The 14,026-nt window shown below is 46.6% G+C and overlaps 1 protein-coding gene and 1 pseudogene across 1 annotated transcript; both read right to left on the bottom strand.

Moving 5' to 3' along the window:
- Nucleotides 1–41: 41 nt before the first annotated feature.
- LOC107275452 (uncharacterized) lies at nt 42–2,234 on the bottom strand. The gene has a single exon (XM_015760851.1). The coding sequence runs from the start codon at nt 2,232–2,234 to the stop codon at nt 42–44; it is 2,193 nt and encodes a 730-aa protein (XP_015616337.1).
- A 3,335-nt stretch (nt 2,235–5,569) lies between these two features.
- On the bottom strand, nt 5,570–13,586 carry LOC136353916 (uncharacterized; annotated as a pseudogene).
- Nucleotides 13,587–14,026: the final 440 nt, after the last annotated feature.

Below are 14,026 nucleotides of genomic sequence, written 5' to 3'. Positions count from 1 at the left end.
CAGAGGGTAGTTGTGTTACATAAATACAGAATCTTGGGCTTTCATATAGCTGGAATGTACAGGACATCGTTGAGGTCAGCTGGGTCTAGCATTTGCTCGCCGTGGCTACCGCTTCCAAGGAATCCTGCGTGGGACAGCAAAGCCCACAGGTGCGTCGTGAGTTCACCTGGCCCACGGAGATGCACGTCGTGCTTGGCCGCCTTGGTGGACGCGGCAAGGTGAAGCAGGAACCCCCTCCAAAACCTGCTCAGGTCTCTCCACAGCGCGACCTGCTCGTCGTCGCCGTACGCCAGCCTCAGTTGCTCCGCCAGCTGCGCGCCCATCTTGACTATCGACCTGCCTTCACTCCCGTCCGGAGTTCTTGCCATCCTTGTCAGGTTTCTGTAGATGTCTGCCATGGATTTGCAACCAGAAATGGCACTGCTGGCCTCTTTCTGCACAACCTCGTAGACCTTGTTCATGACGAGGCCATTGTCCGGCACCAGTGACTGAGTGACCAAGTATGCGCAGTGATTGGACAAGGTGACTGCAGCTATGTAATGTTCCCACAGATCATCTGCGATAATTGCCGTTTTCTTCACAAGAGGTCTTGTTATTATTCCGAAGCTGTAGATCGTCCGCGCCGATGCCTGATCGGAGAGGTTGATCTCACACAGGCAGGTGGCGATGTGCCAGACGAGTATCCTGTGGGTGTCGGCCTCAAGCTCATCCCCTGCCCACGAGATATCGCTGACAATGTCCTGTTGGTTGGTTCTAAATGCAAGCGGAAAGTAGGATTCCAGATCATTGTCATTCGCGTTTCGCAGTGCACTGAATGACTCGAACAAGGCGCTCTTAACCTCTCCCTGCAGCTTTATCTTCACAGGGAGAAATCTCCCTTTGAGATGACGATATGCGAACAGGACGCTTCTTTCTTGAAGAACATCCACCAAGATGTTGTACTGGCCGATTCGCTGATTCCATTTGGCATTGGTGATTAGTCTGCAGAAAAACCCCAATGCACACTCAAACAGCGGATGACGCAACCTTGAGTCCTTGACGTACTTGCACAGCACCAGTACTTTGGTCCACTGCGAAAGAACGTAAATTGCAATCTCCCAGACCTCTTTGATGACGACAAGGACGATGATACAGTAAGTCACGAACAACTTGCTGTCCGTGTCCGGGCTCTTGGATAAGCGATGAACAACAAATCCAAGATACATGACTGCACTAACCAGAGATCCTGCCAGGAGCATCCTCCAACCCGGGAACCCCTTGGCGAACATGATTGCGTGTTTGCTATAGTGGAAGTCTCTGAGAAACCGCAGCTCCACCTCGGTGACGCGGAACGCCCTCTCGTAGTTTTTGCTACCTCTTTGCAGGATGTAATCGAAGACGAGTCTCTTCGTCTTGGGTTGCCGGGCCTCGTGTATGGGCAGGTTGCCGAACCTACGCCGGAGAAGCTTGTACAGCGCAAACGAGAGACAAACGTCCTTGAGCCGGTTGTCTTGATCCACTCCTCCACCACCGAGAAACCGGCTGCCGCGAAGACTCCATACCCTCTCAACGGTGACCATCTCATCAGGGTTCGTCACGTCCAGCTCGAGCTTGAATACTGGAGGCTCGACCTTCATCTCCTGCTTGCCTTCTCCTAGGACCAAATACCTGTACCCTGCCATGGTGGCTGGATCCACATCCTCGGGGTTGCCAAGTTCATGCTCGTATCTCATGTAGTTGCTTACGAGCCTCATGTTGTTGGTGTGGATATCAAATGCGCTATTGGAGGAGATGAAGAAGGCGATGATCCGCAGCGCGTTGACGGACCAGATGAACCAGAGAGGGATCTTCAGGCTCAGCACGGTCTGGGATCTGATGAGGTTGGCTGCCCACAGGGACATGAGCAGGTCGATGAGGGACATGTCCTTGCTCTTCCTGTACGGGATGCCGATCCTCACGCTGTACTGCAGAGTGACCAAGAGGACAGCCCATACCTGGAAGAAGTCATCTGGTTTTTCGTCGGACGATGAGAGCTGCATGAGTCCCAGGGTGTAGTGCACCAAGGAGTAGTTCAACAGCAGGATAGCTCGGCCGGCGTTGTTCAGTGGCCTCAAGGAGTAGTACAGTGGCGCGATGGCGCCGACGGCAAACTTGAGCCGCAAGGTCACCATGGTCACCACCACCCAGAACTCCACACCAATCGTGCCAGTGCTCTCATCTTGCTTGAAGATCCCTCGGATGGTTTCCACAACCATCTGTCTGAAGATGTAAACAGCAAACATCACTATTGATATTGATCCTATCAGTAATTTGGGGGATATAATTCGGCCCGATTTGCACTTCGGATCAGCCTTTCGATCGGTTTGGGTGGAAGGAGTACTACGCTTCTAGCTTTGGGCTCTGCCGGGAGATGAGAGAGGGATAGGACTTGTATGAGGATGCTTGCAGGAACGATATGTACTGGACGAAGGGCAGAAGCAAATATGCAAATACTAATTGTCTTACGAGAACATCTATCTATCTATCTATCTATCTATCTTCTATCTATTACTCCCTCCGTTTCAAAATGTTTGATACCGTTAACTTTCTAGTACATGTTTGACCATTCGTCTTATTCAAAAAAATTAATTATTTATTTATTCTTTTCATATCATTTAATTTATTGTTAAATATACTTTCATGTACACATATAGTTTTACATATTTCACAAATTTTTTTAATAAGACGAACGGTCAAACATGTGCTAAAAAGTTAACGGTGTCAAACATTTTGAAACGGAGGGAGTATATACTAAAAGTTCATTAAACATCCTATAAACACTCCTAGATTGCCATGTGGCACTCTACAAACGCTCTTAAATCGCCATGTGTCATTCTAATAAATTAAAAGGAAATTCAAGAAAAAACAAAATATCTAACCGTAGATTTTTATTAAATCTGGTGGACCCATTATTTACAACCGTTAGATCTATTTTAAGAAAATAAATATATGCCTCCCAAACCTGGCCCCACCCAGAGCCTATACTTGGACGTACGTACGTACATCACGTACGCCCCTATCCCTCAATCCCTTTCTCCTATTTTCCTTCAATTATCTCTCCTATTTTCATGCTATATTAAGTTAAAAAGCATAATTTGTGTTAAAAATTAAACATATCTGAAAATAAAAATTTGTACAATATATTGAAATTCCTACAATATATTCATAGTAGATACTTAAAAATATGAATAAATAATAGCTTCATGACTAACCTAATAATGTTATTTTGACTTATCATAATTTCAGAATGGGGAGTGTAATTTTTTTAAACATAATTTTACTTTCATTATCATTACAGGACTAATTAATTGTTGTGAAGCTATATATGTAGGATGATAAAATAATATCAATTTTTTATATTTTTATATAATTGTTTGAATGACACGTAAAAATCAACAAATATAACCCAAAAGTAACACATTTCTTTGAATGTTAACATATAGTGAATATGGGCCTTTAACTATAAATTTAGACATAGATAATATAATTTAACAAAATAAGTGGATAAAAAGTAGTTGTATAATTTCATTCCTATTGTTTTTATGAATTTTTATTATCACAAATTTTGCTTTCCAATTGTATAATAAGAAAATAGGATAGGGAATAGAACATACAGATAAACGACATGAATAAGGGGGAGGGGCGGACAATGGGACTAAGCATGACCACGCGCCATGTATAGTCCTGTGTAGGGTTTTAGATGTGGATTTTTTTTAATCTATTGGTTGAAAATAATGGATTTATCATAGTATTAAATTAAAATTGATGCCTAGATGTGTTTTCATATAATTCGTAGAAATATCTCATAATATATTGAAGTATAGTATCAGGTGGTGGATGTGAAATTAATTATGAAGTAAATTATTTTTGCAAGGTTATTAATTTTTATGTGGTGGCTAAGTATACTAATTTTGAATTATGCAGCAAATTCTTAGGTTAATAATAATAATACATCAATTTTTAAGTTAAAATACATCTCAATATGGGTCTTAAATTGCATCGTGGACAAAGACAAAGTTAATTAGGTAATTATGCCTCTCTGCGGCAAGCTTGCAATTGCACCAATCTCCAGTAGTCATAATTTTCTATGATGAATTACGTCAGCTATCAATCGATTATGTCTGCTAGTAAATAATAAATTAATTATTGATTTTTTACACGAATTGGTAGAACAATTAATTACATATGGTTGCATACCCAATATCTTTTATAGCAAAGTTTTCTCTCTTTTCAATAGAAATTCAAGAGTCAGATGTCATAGGTACCATAAAACCCAATTTCCAGTAGATAATTTTATAAATGGCATAATTGAATTCATCATGCAATACTAACAGAGAGAACAGAGACAAATCGTACTTTTGAAATGTGTTAGGTATTATTCCGTTAGTATACTACTAAGTTTCTGAAATGCTATCTACGATATATGCCCGCACGAATGCGTGGGCCACTTTTCTAGTTTTCTTAATTATGGCTAGCAGACAGAACTCTTTTGCAGTTGACTTGATTTTTTTTTACTATTTATAGTCCCGTGAGTCGTTATAACGGTTTCTTTATTCAGTTTAGCTAAACGATTTGGATAGAGTTGATTTATTGGTTTTCTATACCATGGTTGGTCTTTTTAATTAAGAAATTGGTTGTTATGGTATGAAGGTAGTTTTTAGGAGAAAGTGGGCGCCGCAGAGTTTCTCCCTGTGGAAGGAGAACGACTTTGCTTCTTGAACTTGATACATATATACTACTGGTTATCGTCGGTAACAGCGCTATAGGTAGACTGATATTTATGTAGCGGTTTCGCAGGAGACGCTCCGTGCAGTTCTCCTTTGACGCGTCCTATCCAGGGCTTTCCATTTCGGAAAGCAAGAAAATTTCAGTGGGCACTGAAATTCCAAAGTTTCGGAAATTTTTAAAAGAATCGTATATTTTGAACGAGTTTTTTTGAAATTGTAACACATTTTTACTGAATTTGAAAAAATTATAACCAAAATCACAAATATTTAAAAATTTTCAAAAAATTCGCTCAAAATATTTGCTTGCTGGAGGGGTTCGAAATTTCGAACCAAAAATTCCATCCTTGGTCCTATCCGGCTCATGTTTGACGGTGCAAACTGTGCAAGGACCGAGCATGGAAAGATACTACTTCTTCCGTATTTTATTTTAATGTATGACGGCATTGACTTTATAACCAACGTTTAACCACTTGTTTTATTTAAAATTTTTATATAAATATAAAAATACTTATGTCATGCTTAAAGAACATTTAATGATAAATCAAGTTATAATAAAATAAATTATAATTACATAATTTTTTTAATAAGACGAAAGGTCAATTGTTTATTAAAAAATTAACGGGTATCATACATTAAAATAGGAGGGAGTAAAAAGTACTACAAGCATTATATACATCACGTAACACGCTATCTCAATACCGGGGCCATCGTCATCGGCTCGGCGTAAACTTACAGTCACAGAGTATCATTGCCGCTTCACCGTCATTTTCCTTTTCATCAAAGGGGAGAAGCCCTCCATTTCCATTAATAGAAGTGTAGAAGTGATTACAACAAAAAAAAAAAGAAGCGACCCAGGTCCAAACCGATAATGAAACCGATCAAACCGTGGCACTAATTAAGAACTATAGTTGACCATCCGTCCATGTCTCAATTACCATCATGATTAGGTCAATGGAATCGTTGCACATCCAGGTTTGACAAAAAAAAACAAACATGATTCAGAGCCAACAGTAATCCATTATCTATGAAACAACAGAACATGGGGACCACAAAAAAAAGCATGTTGCACGCTGCAAATTGCATGATCACTTCTATAGTAAACTGCAAATTGCAAACAAAAAGTCTTTAAAAAAATGAATAAATAAACTAAACCAAATGTCAGCTTCCACAAATTGAAAACAAATTAAGGTTGTGTTTCAGAAGAGAGGAAGGACAAGATTGAAAAGATACGTATGAGTTAAGCCATTAGCATTAGCATATGATTAACGAGTATTAATTATTTTAAACTTAAAAATAGATTAATATAATTTTTAAAGCAACTTCCCTATTGTCACATCACAATCTGGCACCGCCGTACAACGGCACCTGATAGGAGCGTGTTGTAGGAAAAACGACGCGAACCGCTTTCTACGAAACCGCGATCTCAGTACCAGTCCCAGGACATAGTGCTGGTACCCACAGTGACAAATATGAATCATTGCAATCCTTAAAATAAATAGAGGACTTATTTACCTTAACTTAGATTGCAGCTCAGAACAGCCAGAGAATGCAACCGACGACACGAACGAGGAAACACCAACAACAGCAGCAGCAGCAGCGGAACCAACGAACTAACACCCAACACCACAGGCGACGGCTGGGAACCAGGACGAAACCCTAATCTTCACTTCACTTCACGACGGAGGAACTATATATATTTATATAGAGCAAGGATGAGTACTTTCGTACTTAGCAAGTCACGAGAATTTAGGTGTTTAATGCAAGCTTAGAAGAGAGGCAAGGTTGTTTTGCAAATCCTTTATTTGAAATCCATTTTGAAACCACTAAGTGATTTATTTCTTTTTAAGTTTGGGTCGAAAAGAGACTTGCGTCTCAACTCGACTTAAGAGATGCTTTTCAACAACTCAATTGGTAATGTACCGACCTCCCGGGTCAGATCATTACTTCTCGGCTCCCAGAGCCATTTCACTTGATTAATCGGCTCCCAGAGCCTTTTCATTTTCTCGGACTCCCAAAGTCCAGCTGCCCAGCAGCACAACAATCTGCTTCCACTCGGGAAGCCTAGTCTATGATGCCCGTAGACATCCCGAATCACATAGATTCGTTCCTTGACCACTCAAGTCATCCATCTGCCACATAGGCTGATTCTGGTAACGATTCCCAAACCACAACAACTTTTCACAAAGCATTGGCAAACAAATCTACGCTACAGGAAACACCTCACATCCGCCCATGACCGTGGGCACGGCTGTTCGAACAGTTAGTTAACCTCTGCAGAGGGGGTACACTTTACCCACACGACATTACTAACCCGGATCACCCAGCCCGTGAGATCAACCACATCGGGAGACCTTAAGGCTTTCATGACAAGGCATTTCGAAAGCCGACACAGGTTTACCATACGCCGACAAGAGGGGTCCCAGACCAACAACAGGTTAGGTCCCAGACCATACTGTGCCAGGAAGCCCAGGGGTCCTACCCGACACCACCCTGGAGAATCCACTTCTCTCGGCATCAAGGCTCCCCTGATTAGCTACTTACTTAGCCAGGGGTGTCCCATTTCACCCATGTGGTCGCACTTGTTATATGCTCGGATGAATTCCCCACAGGAATCGGTCCTTATATGCGAATACGGGACAGTGCCACACAGGCACAACCCCCGCATCGCGAGTTTTCATAATTTATTTTATTTTCAAACACGCCGACACCACATGTCGAGTTTTCAAGGCTTCTTAAACCCATTTCCCAAGTTTTCGACAATCAACGGTGTATGTGGGATATTTGGTATACGCGCTCAGAGAGCACGGATACCGAAGTACCACAAGGGTGGAGCGACAAGGAAATTAGGGTATATTAGCCTATAGGAAGTAGTGCGACTACTGGGTAGGTCCATCGGTTTGGCACGCAAACCAAGGCCAAGCATGTTATGAGTGTGTTGCTAATTGTTGTCGAAACGACAACCGCATACGTCAAAAGACATGGTCACCCAACAGTGGTTGGAAAAGAAGTAAAGTGTATTAATTTGAGAATTTTTCTTCGGATCCCCCTATTACATGGCCCTATGAGACTATTTATAGCCCCCATTACAGATTCTTACTACTAGGGTTTTGGTTATACAGTGGAATTTACATGGTTGCCCTTATAAAGGGACATTTACATGGGTACATAGTGTAATTGAGGTTCATGGGCCCCTGATGGGCCGTCGGGCGATCATCGGCCCAATAGCCCCTAGGCTTGATGGGCCGGAAAAGCTTCTTCGGTCCTCGCTGGGGCGAACTTGCTATGGCGAAGTCGTCTCCCTTCGGCATATATTCTTCGCCCTGCATCCTTCGCCCAAGAGGCCTCTGGCTTGGCAAAGCACCCGCGCAATCCCTCGCCTCTCGCCGTCCCTGTTCCATAGTCTTCGCCATGGGGGGACTTCGCCCTGACTAACTTTGACGTCTCGGGCTTGAATCCCCACTCTTCGCATGGTTTCGGTAGGTTTGGTCGAAGGGCCTCATGCCATACCGCCAACAAGCCCCTCATGGGCAAGGGTGAGATTGGAGCTTCGGCCGAGACCATGCAAACCATGTGGTATGGTATGTGGCGCCCCCTTTCGACCGATGCTCCTGCCGAAACCTACATTGTTCCTGCAAATAGAGTTTGTTGTCTGTGCGGCTGGTATCGTTTTGCCGCTCTTCGCCTCCTGCGGACGGTGGTATATTATTTTTATTTTTCCCGGGCCGAAAGGAACAGTAATGGGCCCTCCCTTTGTGGCTTTTTACTGTGCAACTTGGTCGATGGGAATTTACTGTTTCACCTACCCTCGCGACACGTGGCGCTTTATTACTGGTGGGTAGGCGAAACGTCACCTGGGTGGGCTATATATTCTCTCCCCGTTCCCTTTTCACCGCTAGACCCGTCACTTTCACCGCTCACGCGCTCTTCCTCCGTTTTTGCTTTCACGGCACCCCTTGGCCCTTTAGACCCTTCTCTCGCCCCCTTTGTTCGCCACTGCACACACCCTTCGTCACTGCATATATCCTTCGTCATGGCTCCCCGCAAGCCTAACCCCTCTTTGGCGAAAGGGCCCTACCCCGGTCGGATTGACGACGACACCACCGCCTATTTAGGGATTTCACTCATAGACGACAGCGAGTTGGCGAAGTTGGTCAGCTCTGGGGCATTAGTCGAGGGGTAGGCTTTCGCCCCGGGGAAAGCTGTTGTACCGAAGCCCGTCGACAACCGGACGGTGGTGTTCGCCGTGTTTTTTGAGGCGGGGCTCCGGTTTCCGTGCAACGAGTTGTTGCCAAAGATCCTTCGCCTTTTCCATGTGGAGCTCCCATAGTTGAGCCCGCCGGCGCTGGTTCGGATCGCTATCTTTGACTAGGCGTGCCGGACTTCCGGGTTTGAGCCTAGCGCCGAACTCTTCGGTGCCATATTTTTCGCCACCGTGAATTCGAAGACGGTGATTACCCCGGCTAGAACGAAGAAAACAGTGTTTGGGAGTGTGAACTTTAATGTTCGCCCCGAGCGGTCCGATCTCTGGCCGGTGAACGCCGCCATGTCGAAGTGGGACCACCATTGATGGCGAGGTGGTTTTACCACACCATCCCCTTCGAGGCTGGTTCTGACTCAGCGAAGGCCCTCCGGTGCCGGCGCAGGGCGATTGCGCCGAACCGAAAACCCAAGATCGCCGTGGACGCCGCTATGGAGGCACGATTCGCTCTGCTGCGTAAGGATTGCTCCCGCCTTAGCTGTCGCGACTTGGTGGAGGAATTTTGTATGCTTCGCATCTTTCCCCTCTCCCAGTCGTGGCAAGTCGCAGTTGATCAAGGCGAAGAGGTTGATGGTTTGCCGAAGTTGGTTCTCCCTGAGGGAACGAACGGTAAGACTGCTCTTTCGCTATGCACTCTTGCGCTTTGTTATTTTGCTTTGTTCGACGCTTAATGTGGCTACACCCTTTATTTTTGCAGTGTTGACCCTCGACCAGGTTGACGCTGAAGCTCGTAGGATGATCGGCGACGTGTCGGTCGTCGAGTATAGCCAGCTGCTAACACGACAACCAGCTGGCCAGGCGAACCGAGTTTACAACGGCGAATTGCCTCCCCGGGCGAACCCCCACAAAGCCGACGACGATGCAGGGCCTTCGCGAAAGCGAACACACGGACAAGTGAAGCTTGCCCCTAGGAAACGAAGGGTTCCTACTTCCTCCGATTCCGACGCCGACGACGAGGACGACGTCGAAGAGCGTGACGGCGAGGACGAAGGAGAGGAAGAAGAGGAGGCGGAGGTCGCAGCCGAAAAGGCCGCGGACGAGGCGGTCGAAAACCACGTCGACACCCCTGGCTATACTCCTACTCCAAGTCCAGGTCACAACAAGACCGGGGTGGAGTCGAACAGCTCCCCCCTTCGTCGAAAGGATTTGGAGGGGGCGAAAGCGCTAGTTGCATTTTCGGCAGGCAATGCGGCGAAGGGAGGTCCGATCAAAAAGATCTCCAAAAAGAAAGGACTCGTCGACGTCGCTCACGTTTTCAGCGATGACGAGTCCTCTAACGAGACTCCGACTTCGCCCGCTGGCCGCAGCCTGGATCTTTCGACCGCCCCCATTCTTTCACTCGGCGCTGATGGGGCAGGTGGTAGCGCCGCCGCCTGGGCTTCGGCCTCCGCAGAACGGATCGTGACAGCTGCGGCGATGGTCTTCGGTAGCCCTCAGCGTCAGCCGGTTGTTTCGCCGCTAGTCAAGGCGAAGGGGAAGGGTGCGGCCGTCGAAACTTCTGCCTCGGAATATTCCCTTGCGGCGCCCCACTTCGCCCCTGGCGATTTCGAGACCCGGGCGGACCTTATTCCCTTTGTCGAGGGAGTAAGCAATCTTGTCTTACCTGCCAGCACCCCAAGCCTATTCACCGAATTGAATGAGTTCGATTAGGGGTGTTTTGCTATTAAAAGCTTAGCAGTTCGGGTATGCTTTTTCTCTCTTCTTGATTTTCCTCTTCTTTTTACATGTCTCATAATTAACATTTGCTCTCTTCGCCTGCTCCTATCTTGCACCTAGATTCTTGCGGCTCACTGTTCGACAGAGCGAACCGTGCGGGCCCGTCTTGACGGATTTAAGAACCGTCTTCGGGCCAAGGATGACGAAATAGGCCGCAAGAACTTGGAGATGGAAGCCCTCGCCAACACCCTGAAAGAGGCAAAAGCCGAAAACAAGCAGCTCCAATCCGAGTTGGAGAAAGGAAAAGAGGCGAGGGCCGAGGTTGATCGCCTCAAGGCCGAGCGGGAGAAAGAAAAGGCTCATTCCGCCATGCTGACCGATTATTATAACCTCACTGAGCCGAAGATGGAGGCTCTTCGCCTGGAGGTCAGCAAGGCTAAAGCGAGCGCTGTGGAAGAGTCGCAGCGGTTTTCGCGGGAGATGGCAAAAACCACCGAATCCGCGAGAACGGCGTGCCAAACTCTCCGCCTCGCCATTACTGACATGGGTGCAAAGGTGAGCGGGGTCCCTGCCGAAGATGCCTCGGCCTTCGACTTCTCCGAGTGGACCCAGCAGGCTGGTGGTTCGATTTCGAACTGCGCCACTGTGTACAGCGATTGTTGTGCGTGCATATCGGCGACCTTTACTATGGGCCTTCTACAACAGTTTGGCTGCGAGCACGTCGCCGAGTTCCCCAACTATGCGAAGGGGGACTGGGAGATCAGTGTGCAGAACATTTCGCGCGCGCTTCGTGCGTGGCGAAAACAGTTCTGGCAGAAAGACGCCGGTCCGCTGACAAGGCGCACCTTTTGGAGCAACTGGCGAAGGCAGAGGCGGCAGACCAGTGCGAAGAAGAGGACGCGGCAGCCGAAGGGGGTGGAGGCGATGCCCAGGATCACCCAGAGGTGTGAGGCCATCCGCCCTTTTCTTAGATTTTCCTAGTTTCCCTTCTTCTTTTGTGTTTGCCGATAGTGGCGAACGATGTATATTCGGCAAGCCACCGCTAACCCCCCTTATTGTAGCCGAAAAAGGGCCCCTTGGATATTTGGAATATATGACTCACTTTTAGCCACCTTTTTGTGGTTGAAGTCTTTGGCGCATTATGATTACGCCCATTTCACATTGTGCAGTACTTTCTCTTTTTTTTTTCTTTCGCCTATTCTTACTATGCAAATCGTCTTTTGCCCTTTTTGCATTGTCTATCAGGGTGTTCGCCGAAAGTTGTGCATTCAGCCTCCTTCCGGGAGTTGGCGAAGCCAAAACGAGAAATTTGTGGCACTGAAGGATTTGTCGAAGGTACGATGCCCATTTCGGCCTGTTTATCACAAAATGGTGATAAACGGCCGCAGCTATAAGGTTTTTAAGGTTGCCGGGTGGCTGCGGGCGCACCCCGGGCGAACCTTAGAAGACTACGAGCTTGTTCATTCAAGACGTTTCGAGGATATGGCTCGCTTTTGGCGAAACCATCGGAAGACTGATCGGCAGGAGGTGATCTCCCAGCGTCGTTACAGTCTAGTCTGTGTTTCGCCCCCTTCTCCTCTTAGGGTTGTGTATGATATTAGTAGCGATGACGAACCTAGTTCGCCTGATCATTCCTTAGAGAGAGAGTGATCGCAGGGGCGAAGATGTAATTTATCTGTAAGCTGAGTTGTAACGCCATTGCTCTTTTCTTATCACTTGTACCATTGTGATGGGTTTGTATTCTTCGATACATTTTTATTCAAAATCAATAAAGGTGCGTTTTATTTTCTTTTCGCTATTTTTGCATTGTCACTTCGCGTGCTTTTCGTTGGGTCAGAACGTGTCGGCCCCTTTGCATATATTAGCGAAATAGGTTTTGACTTTTCAGCTTTCGGCTTCCATTTTTGATCATTTTTGTAAGCACGAGTGCTTTCCTTTTGATCGAGTGTAACGGTGTTCGGCTAGTTGTTCTCCGAAACAAGCTGTTGCGGTTTCAAAGTTTGGCGAGCGATGCTTCGGCCGATTCGTTTCGCCCCCTGGCCTTTTTCGCTGATCAGGCGTTTGCCTTGGGGTTTTTCCACAAATTATCAATCATACAAACAAACAAAAAGAAGGCGGAGGACACAGAGATTTTATACTGGTTCGGGCCTCCGTGGTGGATAATAGCCCTACATCCAGTTTTTTTTGTCTTTTTTCATTTTTCCTCTTTTTTTTTTCTTTTCTTGACGGAAGGCTTACATAGTGCCGAAGGGCTTACATTGTGCTGAAGGGCTTACATAATGATATATACATTTTTACAAGTTGGCGATTTGGGTGCCACCCGTTCTAGACATAGAAATGCTTGAAAGAGACAGTGTTCCAGGAATGGTCGAACTCTTCGCCTTCCAGTGTCGCCAGTCGAAAGGACCCCATCCGGGACTTGTGCTTGATGAGGTACGGTCCTTCCCACTTCGATTCAAGCTTGCCAACGGCTACCGGGTTCGCCTTCTTCCTTAGGACAAGATGACCAGGCAACAGCTCCATCGGTCGAACTTTTTTGTTGTAAGTTGCCGAAGTGCCTGTGGCGTACTTGCGTATGTGCTCGAGTGCTTCGACTCTTACCCCCTCCAAGAGTTCGAGCGACACCTCGCGCCCCTCTTCGTCCCCAGAGAACATCACCCTTGGTGAGTTAGCCCCTAGCTCTGTCGGGGTCATTGCCTCATCGCCATAAATAAGCATGAACGGGCTGAACTTGGTTGGTCTTGTGGGGGTCGTTCGAAGGGCCCAGAGAACAGATAGCATCTCCTCTGGCCATTTGCCCTTCGCTGCCCCCTCAAGCCTTTTTTTAGTGCTTCTAGGATCTTACCGTTTGTGTGTTCAGCCGCCCCATTTGACTGTGGGTGCGCGACCGATGCGAACCTGATTTCCAGGTTAAGCCCTTCGCACATTTCTCTGAACTTGTCAGAGTCGAATTGCTTGCCATTGTCAGTGATGAACTCTTTTGGCACCCCAAAACGGCAAACAATGTTTTTCCATACAAACTTCTGTACTGCTGCCGAAGTGATCGCTCCGAGGGGTTCGGCCTCAATCCATTGAGAGAAGTACTCGACGGCCACAATTGCGAACTTGTACCCGTTTCACGCCACCGGGAACAGCCCAATGATGTCCAGTCCCCATCTGGCGAAGGGCCAGATTGGTGCGATGGGCTGCAACTCATACTGGGGCGATGTTTGGCTTCGGCCATGGCGCTGGCAGCTTTCGCACTTCTTGACTTGCTCAACACAGACTTTCAACACAGTGGGCCAGTAAACTCCTTGTCTAAACACTTTGGAAGCAACTGTTCTTGCGGCTTGGTGTGCGCCACATAGCCCCTGGTGTATCTCCCTGG

This window comes from Oryza sativa, chromosome 11, assembly GCF_034140825.1.
Source record: "Oryza sativa Japonica Group chromosome 11, ASM3414082v1".
NCBI lineage: Eukaryota > Viridiplantae > Streptophyta > Magnoliopsida > Poales > Poaceae > Oryza > Oryza sativa.
The sequence above is the reverse complement of the archived record's forward strand: the minus strand, read 5'-3'. Positions and strand labels throughout refer to the sequence as shown.

Excerpts from the sequence above, each read along its gene's own strand:
- LOC107275452 (XM_015760851.1), bottom strand. The coding sequence starts at position 2,234 with ATGGTTGTGGAAACCATCCGAGGGATCTTCAAGCAAGATGAGAGCACT.